General features: G+C 39.1%; 2 protein-coding genes across 2 annotated transcripts in view; both read right to left on the reverse strand.

Annotated features, from left to right (window-relative positions):
- The window catches only part of LOC139137531 (uncharacterized), a 330,561-nt gene that overhangs the window by 177,750 nt on the left and 130,852 nt on the right, over nt 1-21,959 (reverse strand). The window lies entirely within an intron of this gene.
- LOC139137518 (uncharacterized) lies at nt 24-12,595 on the reverse strand. The gene is made up of 7 exons (XM_070705669.1): nt 12,476-12,595; nt 6,391-6,559; nt 4,295-5,225; nt 2,229-3,565; nt 1,176-1,511; nt 763-937; nt 24-169 (listed from the first exon to the last, which is right to left on the reverse strand). Exons 4-7 carry the CDS (start codon nt 2,763-2,765, stop codon nt 33-35), a joined length of 1,185 nt encoding a protein of 394 aa, XP_070561770.1. The 5' UTR covers nt 2,766-3,565; nt 4,295-5,225; nt 6,391-6,559; nt 12,476-12,595; the 3' UTR covers nt 24-32.

The following is a 21,959-nucleotide window of genomic DNA, read 5'->3' on the forward strand; positions in this document are numbered from 1 at the left end:
ATCATATGCTCATATAAACTTACCCCGAATGTCTAGTAGACTCCATCAGAAACAGTCACAATGCCATCATTTATAAATCTTGTGTTGAGTGTCAATGAGGTGTGAGAAGTCAATTCCATTGAACCTTTAATCCAGACGACATTTGTGCCTTCGCTGTCCTCAATTGAACCTTTGAAAATACAGAATGGGATGGTATTCTACAAGACTAATTCTAATAGTAGATGAAGTTCAGTAGATTTTCGATCGGATTTGAACTCACAATGTACGGCACTGAGTCACCTAGCGAAGACATACAGTCAAAATCGCTCGGCCAAATCCCCAATCCGAAAAAGAGTGGTTCAATAACCGAGCTTAGTTGTTACACACGCTGTATAATTCATGAAGCACTTGCACTCATATACTCGCTATCACACATGATCGCACAAACTTAATCAGAGCAATGATTAAAATGCTTGATCCATCATAAGGCATTATACATAGCTTGACCCAATTATGATGGTCACATTTGGTAGAAAATATGCAAAGGGATAGATGAATCAAGGGAAGCAGATGTATTTGATATTAAGATGGCCTATTGCACATTTTTGTTCAAACTAAGTATCGAAAGGAATATTTAGGCTGTTTCGGGAGGGAAGGAGGAGGGAGACAGTGAGACAGACAGACAGACAGACAGATAGATAGACAGATGAAGGGATAGATAAGGGGAGTAGAGACTAAGATAGTGACACAGAGATATAAAGGCACACAGGGCCTTGACATTACCTGCTCCTGTGATCAGAAGGTTACTGGTTGGTCTGACAACAAAAGTGGATCTTTTCATAAGAATATCACCAGCGCATTTCCAGCTTCCGGCTGAGGCAACCACGAATGTCTCATCTTCTAGAATCTTGTCACGACTGCCAATTAGAATAAGTTCATTGTTCGACACAATTTGCGCCTGCAACAGTTTGTGTAAAAAGTTAAGTTATATATAGAAATACATCAGCTGAAATATCAGCAGCAGAAAACGCTCTGTATTTTACACGAGGTTAAAGGATCTTTCATGTCGTAAGTCAAATTGATCGATCGTATAAGATTTGATTGGTCTTCATCTGATGTTGATGATGATGATGATGATGATGATGATGATGATGATGATGATGATGATGATGAACCATTTGTGTATGTTTACTTGCCTGGCCTAAATGACCGCCACGCAAAGTCCCAGCCATCCAATTAAATTGTCCGACGATTTCCATTTTGTTCTGAGTTTCCAAAACACCACCTCTCATAGTTACGTTTGTTGCAATGACAGGATTTACAAGGACGATGTTCCCTCCATCATTAACGATGTTCTTCAGTCTAATTTTACTGCCGGACAAGGATGTGACAGTTGTTTTGCCATCTTCCATCGATAAGGACTTGATGACAGGTTTTGTGAAAGAAACATATTTCATGTTGACATCGGCATTGCCAGCCACCATTACTTCTTGCCAATCACAATCAATAGCTTCGGCAAACCCGTTCTCAACCTGAGAAGATGAGATATACAGTTTAAATCAGGAATTCCTATTCGAGAGTGCAAGAGTGTGTTAAGAGTATTTGGGAGGGAGTAAAGTAGGCCCTTACATTTTGTGAAGATATGAACTCAGCACTTTGAATGATCACATGATAAGCATGTTGGAAAGTGATAGTGTAGGCTGCAATTTCAAGAAGGTGGAAGCGTTTCATTGTTATAACACTAAATAAACTGACCTGGCTCATTTATCAATGGACCTCACTAAAACTAACTAACTCCCAAGCATCGTATCCCAAACTCTATCTACAAAAATGTCAACTCACTGCAAAACCAAACATGTCATATTATATAGTTTGGAATATCTGACTACTTGATCATTTCATTACATGCAATAGGTATAAGGGTTGGAGCCGCCTGGTTGACATGGCTCGTACATAAAGTGTAGCGAGAAGAGTTCGAACTACATTTATCTGATATCCACAGTCCCCTGTAGTTGCTACATCTCATCCTTTGCAAAATCAGTCAACACGGAGGTTACAATATTGGTAATACATCAAACTGTCAAAGGTAAATGCCCTTTAATTCAACCGATCAAAGAGTGTATGGCATGTTGTTCATATTAGCACCAGGTGTTCTCGCCACTCGAGATGTTATACATGTTCAGGAAACTGACAGTTCCCTAACGATAATTGTTAGAAAAAGTATTTTGTGAACAATACTGATGCCTTACTTTCAGTTTTCCCAGCCTGTCTTCTGATGATGAATGGGGTCGAATTGTATGTTTTCCATCCATAACATGAATAGTAGACGAGAAATCACGAAATTTTAAGATACCTCTGATGTCCGATTTTTCAGTAAGTTTTACATCCCCGGATGTAATAACAAAACTACCATAATTGTTGAATTCAACATCTACATGGAATGCTCCAAAAGGCATTTCAACATCGAAGACACCATAATTATCAAGAATGCCACGCCCATAAGAAGTAGCATCAAGGGTAAAGTCATGACCAATCACTCTCAATGAGGCAGCTTCAGAAATAGTAAGCCGTCCATCTATGGAAATATCCATACCAGTCGAAACCCATGTGGCATTTCCATTCATGATCAATTGTCTTTTCAATACTTTTGTGCCAGCGGTTGATAGTTGAAAGTCTTTTTCCACTTTAATTTTAGCACCCTTTTCATCCTCAATTGTTCCAGCCTCCCACACAAACAGGTCGCTTACAATCACTTCTCCTACCCCCGTTAAGCTGCCACCGGACATCTTCAGTGTTTTAATAATTGTTTCTTGATTAATGACAATCTGACCATTTGTTATGGTAATGGTATCTATGGTCACCCGTGAATGTGTGCCAGGTAGGATAAACTTTCCTCCATTGATGGATAACTTGGAATGTTTTCTTCTCCTGTTGAATTGTCTCCTTCATACAGCAGAAGGGAACCACTGCTTACCTCGTAGTTTTCAAACCTGCTTGACTGAAACTCATAATTGTCACCCTGAACTTTCAAAGTTCCCTTTCCTTCAATCAATGCATTGGACCGAGTCAAACTCTGACCTTCTAACTGCAGCGAGTTGTCCCTGTCTATGAAAATACGCCCTGATAATATAACATCTCCGTCCAAGATGAATGTTGAACCAGGAGCCGACACTAAACGAACTTTTCCCATATTTACGAATACACCAGCTGAGAGGTCATATGTCGACACCCGATCACTGTACAGGACCAACTCCCCGTAATTTTCCAGTCTACCGACGCCGCCTGATCCAAGCGACCCACTTGATGCAGTAATGGTAAACTTGCTGTCCTTCCCGATAATAATGTTCACGTCCGGATCCCAGTGGAATGTTGAAGAGGTATCCAATCGTACATTGGCTGCGAATACGACTCTTGCAAACCGTATGTGTTTACCATAGCTAGTTGTTAATAGTGTATCCCCTCTAACAGTCACACTGCCAGAACAAAGAAGACGCCCTCCTTCCCAGATCCAACTTTCAGAAATAGTCATATCGCCCTCACGTCTAGATTGTCTGTTACTTGGTAAGAATAACTATTCTGAAACAATCTGCAGTCGAAATAAACATACCAAATTATTCACAGTTGCGGTCTTGTAAATCCACTTTTAAGTACAGAAGAATGGGGTCGAACCATCAGAGTAACTGCACTACATGTTTATGATGCTATGCAATGTATTTACGCGGCGCACTTCAAACTGTTTTACAGGTCGGTATCTTAGGAACCTCCTTGACAATTTTTCTAGCCATAAAATAGAATCATTACCTAGCTGTATTATATTCAACTATGCCTTTGAGCAATATCTCTACACCTTTATTGCTGTTTCTACGTATATAAAGAAACTGTCTTCAATCCTCGTTTCTTCACGTTTTATTGCTTGTGTGAACAATGTAACTGTATGGGTTTAGACTAAATTCAATTTGTTGAATTTTCCTCCTGATTTCAGCTAATAACCAGATCTTGTCAGACTTTGATAATCAATGCAGAATTAATTTGCCAATAAACCGAAAACGAGTTAACTTGAATATATAACATTGGTACGGATTGCCCAAATGTTGAGAGTTATATCTCGAGCACAAACAATAGTAAGATTGGGGAAGCGTTGTATGTGTATAGACCCATTAGTCACATTTGTTGTGTTCTGTGCTTTGTAGCTGAACGCTGACTGCGCTGTGCCTCAAAACAATGCCCTAGTTGCGAAATGGCACAACTGGGAGGGTCTCACAAGTTTTGTACAACATGAATAATGGTCTACTCAAGGTTTTCAGAAAGGTCTTACCTTTGAACACAAATGTCACCAACAATTTTGATTTTAGCACGGTTCCAAACACTGATTGCTTCGACAGGGAAGCATATTTGTGGGTCAGATTGTGTTTGAAGGTACCAAACGAAGGAACTTGAACTGGAAGAACGAATGTCCCCGATGGAAATGACAGAAGTTGCAGGTATTTGATGTATTTCTATGACACTCTGCCCATCAGTTTCAACGATTTCGACTTCGATTTGTTCACTGTTCATAGAAACGATCGCTGTAGACGTTGCTCGCACAGTTGCTCCACGAAGTTTGCTTTGTTTCATAAAAATATGTTTTCCTCTTTCGAACAGCAAGGTGGTTTCTGACCCAAGAACAGTCTCCCCTGCCCATGTAGACATTCCAGTCATTGAAAGATCCCCTTCGTCAACGTACAGAGTGCCAGAGTTTAGGAAGCTCACCCCAATTTTGATACCTGTACCTTGAGTAGTGATGGTACCTCTGTTGACTATTGATCCGCCATTTAAGTCTTCCATTGATGTTGATGAAGAGGTAAAATTCAACATGGCGCCTTCTGAAATGATGATTCCTGCCCCGTCTCGAAAAAATATATACCCTTCGACTGCAGCGAAAAAGTTGACTATTAGATTTGATTTTATCAGTAGTTTGCGTCTTGCGTAGTAGTAAGAGGATCGTATAATGTGGAATGCTCCATTAAATGTCACTTGCCCGGAAAAGGCGCCCTCTATCCCGCCTTCTCGCCAATTAAAATCGCCATTGAAGATAGCTTCTCCGGCAAGATAAAGACTCTCGTCAGCAGCCAAAATGACAGTACTATTGACCATCGTCTCACCGTAGACGTACAAAGATTTCACGATGTTCAGAGTTACGCCTGCTGCTCTCATGGTAAGGGAGGCGGTGATTGCGTGTACATTGACAGTAATCTGGTAGTCGCCATCTGTAAGCAAAAGGGGTAAGCTTAAATGATCAGATCGTTAAAACTCTGTAATTCTGTTTTGTTGGCTTTGGTGATTAATAATATATAAGGGCAAAAATAAACTGGAACAAATAGGTAGACAAACAATGTATTTACCATTATTAATTGAAATTTACCTGCATGTCACCCAAGAAAGAAATTTCTATCTTGTTGAGGCAGAGTGAATATTTTTAACATCTGTATAGCACATGTATATTCTCACTGTCCTCTCTGATGTAGTTGGTTTTTGTAATTTTTTTTAAAATTTGTAAAACGCGTTCTTATTCGTCGATCTGGTCAAAGTAAAGCAAGTACCTTAACTTCATATTCATCTCCATTATGTAACACGAACTACAACACTGAGCAAGGATCAACACATTACTTGAAAATGCAGTAAAACAATGGGTGCAACGGATATCATGGAATATTTGACCTATCATACAAAATGTCATTGTCATTCAATATTAAACGTGCTTACTTCATTCCAAAAGGTATAGATCATATATATATATATATATATATATATATATATATATATATATATATTATATATATATATATATATATATATATATATATATATATCTATATATATATATATATTGTTTGTGTGTGTGTGTGTGTTCACATTGAAAAACCCCCAAACTCTCCAAATCATGAGGTTCACACCTTATATTTTTGAGGTCACAGGAAAACCAGATAAAATTTGTAAATATCAATTGGACAATTGGAAAGTGATCTTTACTCTTTGCAAATAGATGTTTAATCAAAAACACTAACCTTAATAAGTTCATTTTAATTTAAGAATGAATTATCAGAAATAATCACATTCCTGCTGTGCAATTGTACTACCAGGCTTTTGCTCCCTTTTTAGAAAAGCAAAGAAGCAACATACTGTATTTTTCCTTATTTAAAGAATGATATTTCCCTTTTACTCAAAGAAAGATTGGCCAAAGTAATAGATATAAGGTCAGTATTTCATGAATGTCATGGACGAACTGAAGTCAATGGCGACTCGGGAAAAATTATCATTAAATTTCAAAAGAAGGGATATAAGGACTGTAGAAACAAACACAGACCTGAACACCACTTTTTGCAGAGTGAAAGCTTTCCTTTGAAAACTCTTGAACATCATAAATTATCTTACCGGTATCAACCATGACCTCGTCTAGAATAGAGGGTATTTTTCCTGTGCTCCATTTTGACTCGTCATTCCAGTTTCCGTCAACAGGGTTTTTCCATGATACCAAGTTTCCAGTAGCCACCGGTGACGCCACCGCAAACGTAAGACAGAGCAACCTTATCGTGGTAGCAATCTTAATAGAGAAAAAAGGGCATTGCAGAAAGTCAATAATGCAACCATGCTCCAATCAACTTCACGGACCTGTGCAGCTTGAATAACTACGTTGATGACCACAATGATTATAGTGTGGTTCTGTTTGTTTAGTTTGAAGGTCTGGGAAAATCGGATTTAACTTGGTAAAGCATTGCAGTGCATTTTTCTACGCAAGACCACAATAAGGCCAAAGGAAGTAAATTCTTTGTTTTGCGTCCCCTCAAAATCCTAAAAGGTACGCGGGTAAGTGGTTAAAAACACACTCCGAAAATTTAACACAAAATGAGTTTGCCTTTATTCGAAAATTTTTCTCAAACAACATGAATACTCTCATAGTATGACACATTGTATGATCGCTGTATGCATTTTCATTACAAATGGATCAAAATAAAGTCATTCTTCAACGTTTGCTTTTATCTTATTAGTTTTAGATTTCTTTCTTGTGCATTCAAAGTGTCCACATGTCAATACCATTGCACAGCACCTTGACAGCCTTATAGACAGTTTGAGAAATGGGTACACCATAACAGTATACAGTAGCAGTCTTTTGTCCTCAAAGTTCTTGCACGTTTCTTTCAAGTTTCTTGGGTAATGTTTATGCTCTGATGGAATGTCATAGTTTTGCTGAAAGGTGTCCTTGTTTTGAAAGCCTCTGCATTCATTCAGAGAGAACAAGACACCGGTGATATTATTGACAAAAGTCTTCCCTGTAGCTTCCTCGGGACCATCCATAAAACCAGCACCTTTCCTTTCCATCAAGTAAAAGAAATAATTTCGTAATTGCCAAGTCTCTACGCACAGACACATCAGACCCAAATTTAGGTGGACACTTCACATCTATTTTCCTTGCACTTTCAAAGTACCACACCCAAGATTGATTGAAAAGATGAAGTATCATGGCATAAATGGAAATATTCTACGGTGGATCAAAGCTTGGTGTATTAAAGTCTCTGTACGCGTACTCGACGTATGTGTGGCGAAAAGTTTGGACGCTATTAGGCTATTGCTAAAAATAGGGTGACTCTTAGCCGCAGAGTATCAAGTAATATCATATACCCATGCTCATACCGCTTCATCCTAGTGACGTTTACCGTAAAATATCAGCCGTGATATTTCACAGTAAACGTCGAGATATACACGACAAACGTCATCGGTTTTGGAATGTTTCCGAACTACATTTGCAATTTGATGGTAAACAACGTAAACAAACAAAATGGCTGCCGCTCTCCGCCTGCGAAGCGATGTCGCTGGCGTAAAAATTTGAATGGGTTTGAGTAACACGGATATTTCGAATTGCTAAATACGGAGATAACCTTGCTTTGAAAATAATAATAATTTATTTATATGACCAATGTGTGCAGCAAATTTATCACATCTAATGCGGTCATTTTGATGATACCTGACTGACTGAATAATTGTTGAATTAATTAATTATTTAATTAATTAATCAATTAAAATTAACTCTAAATATGCAAGCTGCGACCATCAAACTAATCAGTCACAGACACTCATAAAGACAGACGTGAAGGTAGCGGTGAGGCAGTATTTCATTCGAAATAATGAGGTCCTTATTTTACGACCATGTCCCCTCCCCCAATCAGATCCACTTCGGATTTTCTCTTAAAACGTCAACAAGGTAAACACGACATGAGCTAACCTGCACCAGGAACTACTTGTGATAGCTGCGCCTTTCAGTTCAACATGTACCAGCTAAATGAGGCATCATATTTCTTTCGTCAGTTGATTAACGCTTGATGTGTCATATTAACAGTTTGACGTCATTGCCTTATAAATACCAAATTCTGTACGTTGGAATTCCAACGTTGGTATAAAGTCGAGTACTTTTTATTATTTGTACGCCGAGTCGTAAAACTTCTCGAGATAACCCTGTTTTATGAGTAGGTAAAACAAGGATATCAAGATCGATTTGGTTATACTCGACGCCTATCAAATCTCCACCATAGTAATAGTGTCACTAAAATAGTGCAACTTTCACCTGAACTTCATTGGGTTATTTTTGAGCTTTTATATTTCAGCCAAAAGTATTTTCCACCCAATTACTCTGAATTTTGTAAAGCCACAGCCTCCAACCTCTTATCTCGCTTTTCTACAAACAAATCCGATACCAAATTACGTTGATTTTAACTGTAAATGTTTTGTAGTATGACTTATAACCAAACATTAGTTCAGGGCAAACACAGGCGCACAAACACGAAAAGAGCCGTGACACAGGCGCTCAATTATGGGCCTCCCAATGTTGTTACGCCCACAGATGTGCTAACATCAGTAATTTACTTTAAATCAAAATTTATTTATAGGGAAATTAATTCCAATGCTGTATTGGATTGTCACAATTTGCTGTAATCGTTGAATCTTTCTTCTTTTCACTGCTGCGAGGCGTTGTTCCAATGCTATATACCTACGTTGTAAACATGTTTTTTCAAACGATGTTTTATGTTTATTTCTTTATGGCATGCTACATCCGGGAACGCTCCTTACAACAGGGAACTGGATTTAGGAACGGGGAGGTGGCTGGCTGGTGATTTAGATATGGTTCTACTTCAAACAACCACCCGTTTTGTGCATATTTTAAATACTCTCAGCAACAACGCTGACGTGCTTACTTAAACATGTGAAGAGGATTTTTATGGGTAGGCGTTAGCATCAGCACGCAAAATAACTACAACAAACAAGCGGGACCCGCACCACTTTCGTAACCTTCAAATTCGATTTGATAAAGATATATTGAAAAATTTCGTTGAGCACAGCTAATATAATTTTGTCGGTCAATAAGTATGTGGATGCCATACTAGCTCTGTCAGTAAGAGTTATGTCACAACATACATTTAATGTTTGAAATGTCATCCGTCCTTACCTAACGACACTTAACACCGAATCATGGATTAATATAAAATTAGCTCTGAAGTAAAAAATAGACGACATTTCTGCAACTTATTCTAAAAGAGTTCTATGACTTTTATTTGTTTCTTCAACTACAGGAAGTGACGAAAATGGAAGCACAGAGTCGTAGGTAATTTGAACTGTCTGAATAGATTTGTTTCTTATCGTTCATCCTTTCCAAAACGATATGGGAGCTTTCAAAAACAGAACACGCCTCAGAGACAGATATTGGGACACTCAAATTTCATCTACAATTTTTATCTGATCTGCCACTTAAGTGGTCTCATTTTAAAGCTCTTCTAGAAAGAAAACGTTTCACCGAAATCCACATTTCATTTTTGTCCATAAAGTTAACATGGGGATACCGGGGATTTTGAATTTCAAATGTCGGTAAAAAGTTGGGTAATTTTTTTTTTCTGGTACCAGATTTTTCACCATGACCTCCAATTTTTATTGTTACTTGTGTAATACAATGGTTGAAAGTGCCCCTGAGGAAATTTTGAGCAAAAGTTTTAAGACTTTCACTATGAAGTGCATACTACCTTAACAAACAAATTCGACTGTTTATATGAAAACAAAAAAGGGCAAAATTTATATGTATTGAAATAAAATGTAATTTTGAGAAACAGTAGGATGACGACGATACTATAAATATTGAGGCCTTGAATTTATTATCCTATAGATATAAACTGTTATCTGCTGTTAGGCTGTGCCGTGTTTAATTTATGTTTACATTTGTTCAAGTGACCGTGAACAAAACTACGTCTTCTTCGCACAATTCTAAAATAATTGAGAATAATAAACAATACAGCGGTTTGAGTTGAACCTTGACGTTGGCAATACTGGAACTAGACATACTGTAAAGTGAGGAGTTGCCAACACTGTCAGGCATAATTATCATGTAGGTGGCAATATCAGTCAACCATAGATAATTCAACTCTGCGAAAGTTGAAACATTGTCTAGAAAGAGTCAAAACAACACCACACATCTACACAAAACCTTCTTATTTTCCACAACGCATTATTTGCAAAAGTTGTTCGTCCGGATCTGGTGGTGTTGTTTTACTACGTCTGACCTACTGCAAGACAATGTTTTAAAGGTATACTGTCACCTGTTGCAAGTTTGCCATAGTTACCATATGAAAAGAGAAAATCTTACCAATCACAGATTTTAAAGAGGGTGGCCGCTATTTATAAACAGCGCCCTCGAATAGGCATTTTGAATATCAAGGAACGCCCCTTTGACCATATATGGGCATATTTAGATTACAGAAGACTGTATACCTTTAACTTTCGCAGAGTTGATTTCTATTGTGTCGACTAATAGTACCCCTAGACGATACAAGTTACACCTGACAGTGCGGCAACTGCGCAATTCAAGGAGAGGACAGAAATTACAGGGAAAAGGCTGGCGCTTTGGGGTGGGATGGGTCGCAATTTTTCGCGCAAGCATTTCTGAAGGGTCATGAAATTTCACGCGTTTCTTGACAAACAATGATAAAGTGTTCTCTGTACAATTACAAGCCAAACTATAAATGAAGGTAAACATTACAGTTTTTGTCTTTTTGAGTTTGAATAGCAAATTGTACTGCAAGTACTTGATAGAATTATTTATTGTGAAATGTGATCTCTTTTCATTGAATTACTTGGAAAAAACCTTGCATAAAAGAGATTATTTTAAAGGCTTAAAAGTATTCTTTAAAAGTTCAAAGGTCAAATGAGAAATTAGATTTAAATTAAGATATTATTGATATTGAATGTGACATGCAGCGGGAGGGTGACTGTGTTTGCGCATGGACATTGGGGAGGCGCAAACGCTTCTGAAAGGTAACTTTTTTGCGCAGCTTCATTTTGAAAACACTGGCACTCACCCTAGTAATTTATGTAAGTCCCCTTATACTGTATGTCCAGTTCCCATGTTGCCAATGGTTCAATGTAAACCACTGTAATTACAACACAGTGTTTAAAATGTTTTTTCATTAGGGGGCGATAAGGCTCACTTTTCTGAATTTATGGACAGTTTTCTTCCGTATTGTAAACTTTTCTATGAAAGGTGTAAAGAGAAAATATGGGCTGCTGTGATTTCGCTGTGTAGCATGGAAACCAACCTACAAAGTCTTCTTCCGCCCACAAGTTCTCTTTTTCCACTTTCCGCAAGGAGACCTCCTCAATTTCCCTCTCCCCTTCAAAGTTCTCACCGCCTTCTCTTAGCCCTCTTCCTCATTCCTCCAATCGGCGACTCAAAAAAGATCGAATCGAATCGAATGGCGGACCATGAATTATGGACGCGGCGTAAAAACAACCAGCTGACATGTGATCGTTGCCAAACTGATTTAATTCTAACCCGCTGTGATGCGACATACTTTCTGAACCGCCTTCATGAATTCTAAATGTATGTAGGTTGCCGTTAACATGCCAACAGAATGTAAGCACATGTCCCCAAGTTTCTCATCCTGCAAACGATACCTAATGTTCTGTTGGTATCAATTCAATCCACAGCAAAATAACGTGAAATGCACTCACTCAATGCCTGTCATTCGTTCAGTTTTTTTTTCTGAAATGACCTTGAAAAGTAGTGCAACCTTCAAATACATATGCTTGGGACGCCTACCTCTAAACAGTCTAAAACTTACTTGTCCACCCGAATACATACGCACGCACACACACATACATACACACACATACATACACACACATACACACACATACATACATACATATACATACATACATACATACATACATACATACATACATACATACATGTATACAGATACCTACATGCATACAGACAGTACACACATGCATACATAAAGACATACATGCATGCATGTGTATATGTATGTATGTATGTATGTATGTATGTATGTATGTATGTATGTATGTATGTATGTATGTATGTATGTATGTATGTATGTATGTATGTATGTATGTACCAACGTACGTACATACATACAACAGTATAGTTCATGGGTATGTACATAACTTTACTCACCGTTGTGCCCATCTTGATCCACCGTCGCGTCAACGCTGTACGCTAGGCACTTTAATCGAAACGACCACTTGCGTCGACTGTTTTTTTCCTACGACGTCAGTGTGTGCGATTAACGCATCTGGCAACTGACAATTTATCACAATGAACAACCAATCCACGTATTAAAAACAATCACGTGGTAGCAACTTAGACTGTTTACTTTGGTCTCTAGGTGTCGCAAATAATCTGTGTTGACGTAGTGCCGGCGACACTTTTGTTTAAAAGCTGTAACTCCCATCTTATATTGTTGCTGATATATCTGAGAAGCAATAACCATATTCAGATTTCATTTTATTTAACACTGGGACTCTGCGCCAGATGTAGTTTTCGTTAAACGTTCGTAAACGGCTGGAAAGACCTGTGTCAAGACACATATTGCTGTAGAGAGTTAAGGTGAGTTTCGTTCTGGTCAAGTGAACGCGAAGACCAGGCACCATATCAATTTATTTCCATCAGAATGCGTTCCCTTTGTTTGGCGGCAATCATTACGTGTCCTGAATTCGTAAACATCCACTCGTGTTTACAGGTGCAAAGAGAGCGTAAAGCTGAGAGTTCAACAATTATAATAGTGACAGAGGCGCCTTCTATAACCCAGGCGTCGTTTTGATGCCTGCACGCCACTCTCATTCTGCAGTGGGTTACCTCACTAACAATGCTTCTCTTAGCCACAAGAAATCTGCAGTCAGTAATATATTTAATGTCTGTCATGAACAAAAGGCTAGTCACATAAACATCTCAGTGCATCAAGGCAATGCATTTGGAATATTTCGCAAATTTGAATCAACACCATCGCATATTGTGCTCACAGTTTTGGATCACATTTAATTCTTAGTGCCTGGTAGAAGCATAATTTTTCGAAAACGTTGATATGTATGTGACGTACTTCGATCACTCCAAATGCTAAATGCTATTTGCAAGAGTTTGATTTCTTTTTATTTTCGAAAGTTTAGCTCCTGCCAATCTGGAGAACCATGCGACGTAATAATGACGACGGTCGTTGGTGCAGCCCTAGGCATGAATCAGTGACAACGAAGAGAGAGGAGCCGTCATCATCAGCTAAGTCATGCTGCTGTGGACTTGTGTCAATCATTGTAGTCGTATGTATTCTATGCGTGGCGTTACTAGCTGGCCTTGTTGCATTGGCGGGTAAGAACCTGTTTGAAATTTTACCCACGTCGTTTGGCTTTCAAAGGTCAAAGGTTAAGTGGATCGTGCTACCCTCAAGGAACTATTGATTAGATCGATATTGCAAAGGGCGTGTTCGTGCTATTCCAAATAGGGAAGTAGTAACTATTGGAGTGTGAACGTTTATTGAGGCACTGAACAAACACGCAGGAAGAACGACAGGAAAAAAATACAGCGCTTGTCTTTTTAGTGTGGAGTTTCAGGGTTTGGCACACACGGGTTTCTTGACTGTAACGTACAAGTTGTTGTACTCCGACACACAAACATCAAAGGATGCGTCGATTGCCGCACGTTCTCTTATCATGCAGAATGTTACGGAGCTATAACACTGTAGCAGAACTTTTGCCTAAGAGTGGCAGTAATCTTTCCCGATACAGGCGTATGATTGGTTCAAACCTTCGGAGTCTCGGTCAAACACACCGGAAGACTATTCCATTTAACATCAAGGGATGTGATTTGCACTAAAGGGCGTGATTTTTACCGGGAATATTAAAATAAATGCAAAATTGAAGCTATTTGTTATGAAATTGACTAAACATTTATTCGTATTGTACCCTGAAGGGTAACACTCACTCAGTGTAGCCAGGTTTGACTTCCATAACGGAAACTTGCACATGAAAACTTGTTCCCGCCAAACTTTGCTCTCTGAGAGGCAGCGGCGCAGATAGGCAGGCGCACAGATTGAACTCATTGCAATAAACAAGCATGAGTCTAGTACTAAGTCCAAGTCCAATACAGGGGAAAACGCAGACAATTTTACACAACCCTTTTGGACTCGTACCTCGTGTCCTAATTAACAGACGTTTGCATGGATGTGGCTAAGAAGTTTGTGCACTGGCATCTCTGCTACACGAATAAAGTGCGCCGCGTACCGGAGTTCAAATCCAAACCGTGCGGGTAAATTTGACATTTGTGTTTTGGTTATTTTTCATCCGGGGGGGGGGGGGGGGGGAATCAAATTTTTTCGTCTGACAAAGGGTGGGGGTCATCTTTTTTTCGCGAAAAATGCAGGGGGTCTATATTTTTTTGAACACCGGCGACAAGATTTTGCCGGCCCCCAAGGCCGTAAAAACTGAACGGTCCCTAACGGAGGGCTTCTCAGATTTGATGGCTTCTATGAACTCAACTTCAACGTCCAGGAACACTCTTTGTCGACCACGGCGATAGTTTCTAAAGGGATTTACTGAACCGGTCTTGCAAAAATGTACCCAAATCTTCTTTTAATACGGTCGTTGATGCCAATCGCAATTTCTTCGCTGTTTGTAGGCCTACATATGATCCACGAGGTACAAAACCAGTCGCCTTATCACCACCTATCTCCTCTATTTCGTGAACTACTTATTGCCGGAGATCACTGCTGGTTGCCTTTCCACGGGTGTAGGTTCTTCCCCCTGTATTTTGCATTATTTCGATAGATTACTCCAAGGCGATAGCTATACGAAGATTCGACGATCAAACGTGGGTCTTTTTCTGTTCAGACCGACAGTTGTGACCGTTAAAACAACTCGCTTAAATTTGCATGCAACAACACTGCACTGTGCGGCATTCTCAGACAAAGACAGAAATGAAAAACGTGTCGTCTGTCTTGGATAAAATGTTGCATTTCCGTCTGGTATTTCTTTGTGTCGAACTGTAAACCTTGGCTGTGCCAAACAAAAAATCCGTGTGTGCCAAACACTGAAACTCCACACTAAAATGACAAGCGCTGTAATCTCACTATCAGAATGCATTGTCTGCATGAAATCACTCTCTGTATTGTTGTCGAGGTGTGTACTAAGGTAGAAGGTGCTTCGCACAAATTTTCCTCGTGGAAATTTTAAGCATTTCTAATCATTCTCTGTAAAAATTAAGAGTTAAAATAAATTTATTGCTTGATTGACCCTCTAAATCATCGTGCCAATTTTGATACTAGAGAAAAAGATTACCTAAACTTTACACATTTTTAAAATTCAAAATGGCCGCGATCCCTGTCGTATTCTCGACCGCGGGTCATCCGGGTACTTGCGGTTTTTTACGTCATTTTTGCGTCACAGCGCCGTGAAGGGGTTCGGATTTTCAACCACCAAACAATATTCAAAGTTTCAATATACATTAGTGACATATCTTTTAGTTCTGATTTCCTCCACACAATTTCTGTATCATTTGCTCTTCTGTATCGTCTGATCTCTCATTCACCGCGCTCGTATGTGTTTCACCTACTGACGTCACTCCGCGGTCGAGAATGGAAGTAACTAAATTTAATTTAATCTGCATGCTTCAAAATTAGCTCACACAAGCGGTAGACGGGAACAGTATTGTCAAAGTTTGAGTATTACAAATCTGCCCCGAGGTTCATTCTACCTCATTCTCTAGTGTTTCACTCTTGCAATATATGTTTTGCTTGATTGACCCGCTAAAAGCGGCTCAACAAAGGCAATCGCTGAGTTTCTTTGTGTAGGGAGACTCCACAGACAGATACACAAATCACATAACTCTCGAAAATGTTGTACATTACAGAGAGAGAGAGAGAGAGAGAGAGAGAGAGAGAGAGAGAGAGAGAGAGAGAGAGAGAGAGAGAGAGGGGGGGGAATTTGGGCACCCGACGATAGCCATGTATATCATGCGAGACGCGCCTCCACTCAATTGTTTTCACTGATTTAACCTTACAGGGTTATACGTAAACCTGTATGTGGATACCAGATCGTGTAGCCAAAGCGACGTGGGAACAACAAGGGCATCACCTGATATATCAAAGCAGCCGTTGCCAGGTAAGGCCAGCCGTCACTGCTTAGCCGAATATATATGTCAAACACAATACCTCCGTTACGGAGCCAGAAACACGTTAATCTGATGAAATTTCAATAGCTTTTGGTGAATGTACGTAATACAAGACAGGGAAAGTATCCAAAGCGTTCAGCACATTAGAAATACACCATTTAGGGAACGGGTATTATTAACAGCAGAGGGAAAGAAGAGAAAATGGGGAGGGGGCACGAAAAAAATCCACCAGGGTGTTCAAGGGGAGAGGGCCTTGATAATTCCACAGTACCACAACCGGGCCTCTAACTTTTTACTCAATACAAATCGTTCCGATAAATCAATTCAAAGAGGACAGAAAACAGACATTTCATAAACCAGTTTTCTTCGGCTAATCAAATGAAACAGCTGTGTTCAATGACTGATGATGATTTGCATTTTATGCTTGTGAACACTTTACTGCTGACTGTCAAAATGTGGTACTGAGAAATGAGAGCAACAGTTGACACATGCAGGTACTGACAAGACAGACAATGGGCTTGGACAAAGACGTTTAAGCGAATAATCAATTTTAACAAATATAGCTAGTTTTTTACCGATTAGTTTCATAGTTTGCTCAGTAGATTCATCTGTAAATACGCTGATATTTCCTATGAAATTTCAATATCATCTTTGCTTCACACTTCTAAGCACCTTTTTTCTTGGGGACTTTGCTATGACTCAGGTAATCTTATTCGAATCCTTTCTCAATGTTTTCCACCAAGGGGAGTGCGAAGTAACAGGATAATTTGACCATTACCAAGCTACGTCAAATTTCCCTCCACAGGCTAAATAATATGTCAAATAATCAATGAAGGGCAAAATAGAGACTACATATAGATAATTCGAAACACATGGTACAAAGCCGTCCTCCTCTGTGTCGCCACCATCAACGCATGTGGCATGTTTCATTTCCGGACGTATCCGTCACCGTGGCGCCGCGGCGACCAAGTTCCCTTGTCTTGGGATTGTGATCAATTCCCCGTTTTGATGACAACTCGCTCCTTCAGATTGTCAAATGTTCTTGTTTATTGTCAAACATACAATAATATCTAACCCAATACTTCTTTCCAATTCGCTTTACAATTTGAAGAGAAATGTCCTAATTATACATTATCAAATTTCTTGTTTCTTTAACAGTTGTCGAGCCATCGAAACCAGTATCACTCTCTGTACCACCGGATAGCTTCCAATACTTGTCTGTCAGCCTAAACGAAACATCAAGTGTCAGTTTTTCAATTGACAACACGGGAAATGATCTAGTGATAGCTGTGTATGGCCGCATTGGAGCTGAACCGACTCACGTCATATACGACGTTGTTGCAACGTTGGTACTGGAACAGTAAGTCAACTTTGCTATTTAGTTATTAATAATTGTGAGTATTCGAGTAAATCTTCCCAACAAACACCACCATAAGGCAGTCCCCTACTTGAAGATAATATTAACGGTAAAAAAAGCTGATACAGTCTCATCGATAAACCCTGGCGAGAGAGAGAGAGAGAGAGAGAGAGAGAGAGAGAGAGAGAGAGAGAGAAGAGAGAGAGAGAGAGAGAGAGAGAGAGAGAGAGAGAGAGAATGTGTGAGCGTATCACGTCAGTCGTTACGCTAAATGGACAATTTGATATCCTGGGGGGGGGGGGGGTCCTGGAAGATTGATGAGTTAGCATTATTTTATACCTGATCCATTAGACATTATTTTTTCCCACTCTCCCACCTTTTTTCTTTGTAAAGCCTTCTCTGGCTGATTTTGTTATTGAACTTTGTTGGGAATCTTTTTTTCGAAATCTTCTCGAAACCTCCGGCATATCGAATGGTCCACCACCACACAATCGTCAATCAGCTTCACATCCCTATGACCTGTTCAACACTGTACTACTATTCTCATTTACTCGTATTTGTTTTAAGAAGCCGCAAGAGATCGGTTGATTTTAGAAACAAGACTGTCATATTTGAAGATTTGTCTGTCGGTAATTGGATATTTGGAGTGTTCAATGGAGACAGTGAAACCTTGCAATCCGACGCTGTTATTGATCTTGCTGGTAAGTTGATAACGCGTACGCACCCTCTTTGTGGCAAAGAAATCGAGAATATTGCACGAAGCCAACATTATAGCAGTAAGCAAAATTTGAAAGACTTTTATATGTTACCTTTTTCTAATATGATGGAAATTTGCTATTACTATTTACATTTTCCAAATTTGTTATTTGTCTCTTATGTTTTCACTCATTCATTATGTAATTAATTTGTTTGCTGTAACCAGATCATGTATCGGTATTTTCTCAATTTCATCTGTGAAATCAACGACAGATAGAACACTTTGTGCAAATAACTGGTTCATTATTCTTCTTTAATCTGTCCAAAGAAACTAATCTGAAACCGACGACCGAAGAGACGACAACTCCGAGTGGTAACGAATCAAATGAAGCGATATCTCGCGCAGGGACAGAAGAGAAACCTACTGATTCGTTTGTAACAACAGCGCAAACATCGATTCATGAAAGTTCCCTGGGAACCACACAAGGTAGCGGACCTATTTTTAAATCACCATTAAAGGGAGGGAGTCGATCTTTTTTTGAGTGTTTCTTGGTATGAAGACATTAATGAAACATTTTTCGGTCCGCACCAAAAACTCAAATTCCGCGCACTAACTGTCACCATGCATGGCTGCAGATACTCTGCTACGTACAGTTTGAACCTTATGCAAGCTTTTGTAATAAAAGCTGGTTTGGCGGACAAATCCGTTTTATATAGACAAGGATAGAAGCTTCCCCTAACACGTGGCAATGTTTATTTGTCATAAGAAAGCAAGTCGGAATAGGAAAACTCGATTTTGTCTAGAGGTTACATATGAAATACAGTAAGGGGTGTTTTGACACTTTTGCAGTTATTAACTGTCGTCCGTTTGTACACTTTGTACACTGAGTGACTTTATGCAAGTGGTCCATGTTTTCTTCATATCATAAAAAAGAACGACCTTGACTCAAGAGCCGTTGTCAAGCACTATCTTGAATTATTATTAATTAGATTCTCAATAATCACTAAAAATCACCAAAGTCGCTACACTTGTAGGCCTTAGTTACCGACTCATGTTAGCATAATGTCGACCAGTGTGATTGGGAAATGGTTGTAAAACGCTTGTTTGATTTGCAGTTGACCGGATGCACTCAACAGTAGCTGAAGTCACCAAATGCACCACCACGGTTATCGAAACTTCAACGGTAGAATCCACAACAACAGCCAGTACACTTCGGTCGGCTACAACCAGCAATGTTGTTCGTTCTACGGCCTCGTCCACAACTAAAGTGGCAGACACGTCGATGGCGCCACAGACGGCCTGTGTTTGTCCATCGTTACCTCCCCTAGAGACTACGTCACAAGAATTCGGGTCAAGTGACACTCCTGCAGCAACCACAGACATTACTACCACGGACTCTGCTGCTGTGGCTTCTACGCCACCAACGGTCACTACCGGAACAACACACGTTAACACTTCATCAGATGACACGACAGAAAACCAAACCTGGAACACTGTAACAGAAAGCGCATCACCTGACGAAAGCACTCAAGTAATTGCGAACCAGACAACGGAATTCATTACAAAAGAATACAATGTAACAACTGAGGCCCAAACAACAGATATTCCCATATACGGTATTTAGAGATTTTCAGTTTAATATTAATCACTGTTTTGGAAATCACAATTTCACTTTGCAAAATTTATATAATTTATTGTAATAATATAAATATATAAGCCTAATGAACCTATTGACAATTTTAAATTTTACAAATGATTGTATACGTAGAACTCGCCTCATTCATAACTTCTTGCAGAAGGCTCGTTCAGAGGCCCGTTCACAGTAATATCAATGCTTCGTTTCGATTGCTGACACTGCGAGTTAAGCTAGCTCTGATGGGTCATACATTTAATATCAAACATTAATATTTCATTAGTAATGTAAATTCTTTGCTTGGCGTCTTCGTCGGTCTTCGGAGTTTTTCGGGAAAAACGCAACATAAAATAATCACTATTTTTCTTAATATGCAGGATTCTCCATTGTTAGCGTTATTCTGTCGCAAAACCTAGCTAGTGAGGCATTGGCTTTTAAATTGCAACAAAACACTAGCGTAAAAGATTCAGTTCACAGCCAGTGAACCCGATGTTGTAATTTAAACCAGTATCCTTCAGAGGTATTACATTACAGGAATGTCGCATGAGAAAACTGTCCGATAAAGGCAAACTGTCGAAGTGTTATTTTTGTGTGCTTTTAGCCGCTGCCCCTCTACCTTTCTGAATTATAAGGAGACGCAAAAAAACAATTTACTTCCTTTGGCCTTATAAATATGAGTTTAAAAAGTACTTGTCTCGTACGTTCCCCTTATATTTTCATTGCTGTATTGGTGATGAATTCAAAGTATGTTGATATTTAATTTGCCGAGGAAAGATTGACATATTTCCTACTATTTCTTTTTCCAGCCGTTTCGCCGAATCAGAGTGTCCCTCTATCGGTACCTCCGGATAGGTTTCAATACCTCCAACTCCAATTGAACGAAACATCTGACGTAACTTTTGTGATTGAAAACTACGAACTGGATGTGAGAGTTGTCATTTATGGTAGAATGAAATTCAAGCCCACACACTTTGACTACGACGATTCTCGATTGATCGTGGAAAGGTAACTAATAAATTAAATTCAAAATTTTGTTAACTACCTATAAAACCATTCATCGCATCGCACCACTTTATTAATTGATTTGCTTGGAATTTACACCCCAGTGAGAGATCTCAGATCAGCTGACTCGTTGCGGTTGGTGCCACCTCATGGAAACTTTAATAAGGCATATGGGCAGAGAGCATTCTCTGTTTGTGCACCTGCTCTGTTAGTCCAGTCAATCTACGAGATTTTGGCACCTAACCCACCACAAATTGCAACAGAATTTTTTTCTTCAGAATGCATTTCAGAGAGGTACCCAGAACAACATATTAAAAGTTTACTCGAATCCACCTTGGGGAAATATGTCTAATTTGCATAAATCAAATATGGCTGCCAACCATACGACAAAATAACATAATTGGCCATATATCACATGTTAAACAAGCTATTTCAGTGATTTCAAAGTTTGACACTACTTATTTGGCACGGGGAATCATTTTGGAAATATAATGTTTCATATAGGTGCTTCATTAATTTGCATAATTCCAATATGGCGGCCAACATTCCTACAAAAGACATTTTCGGTCATATACCACGTATTAAACAAGCTATTTCAGTGATTTTAAAGTTAAAAGTATATTTCTTAGGCATGGACAAACAATTTTCGAGATGCAATGATTTGCATAGGTAATTTGTTAATTTGCATAAATCCAATATGGTGGCCAACATACCTACAATAGACATTTTCTGTCATATACTACGTATTAACTCTTTGGGCGCAAAAGTCTATTTTTGTCAACTTTATAAAATGTAACACAGTCAATTTTTCTGC

Source organism: Ptychodera flava, chromosome 7 (genome assembly GCF_041260155.1).
Source record: "Ptychodera flava strain L36383 chromosome 7, AS_Pfla_20210202, whole genome shotgun sequence".
NCBI classification, from domain to species: Eukaryota; Metazoa; Hemichordata; class Enteropneusta; family Ptychoderidae; genus Ptychodera; species Ptychodera flava.

What these genes read in the sequence shown, in the direction of transcription:
- LOC139137518 (XM_070705669.1), bottom strand. Translation starts at nt 2,765, where the DNA reads ATGTCCGGTGGCAGCTTAACGGGGGTAGGAGAAGTGATTGTAAGCGAC. An exon ending in GTGGCGGTCATTTAGGCCAG is followed by an intron (nt 938 to 1,175) that starts GCAAGTAAACAT and finishes AAACTGTTGCAG; the next exon opens with GCGCAAATTGTGTCGAACAA. An exon ending in CCTTCTGATCACAGGAGCAG is followed by an intron (nt 170 to 762) that starts GTAATGTCAAGG and finishes GTATTTTCAAAG; the next exon opens with GTTCAATTGAGGACAGCGAA.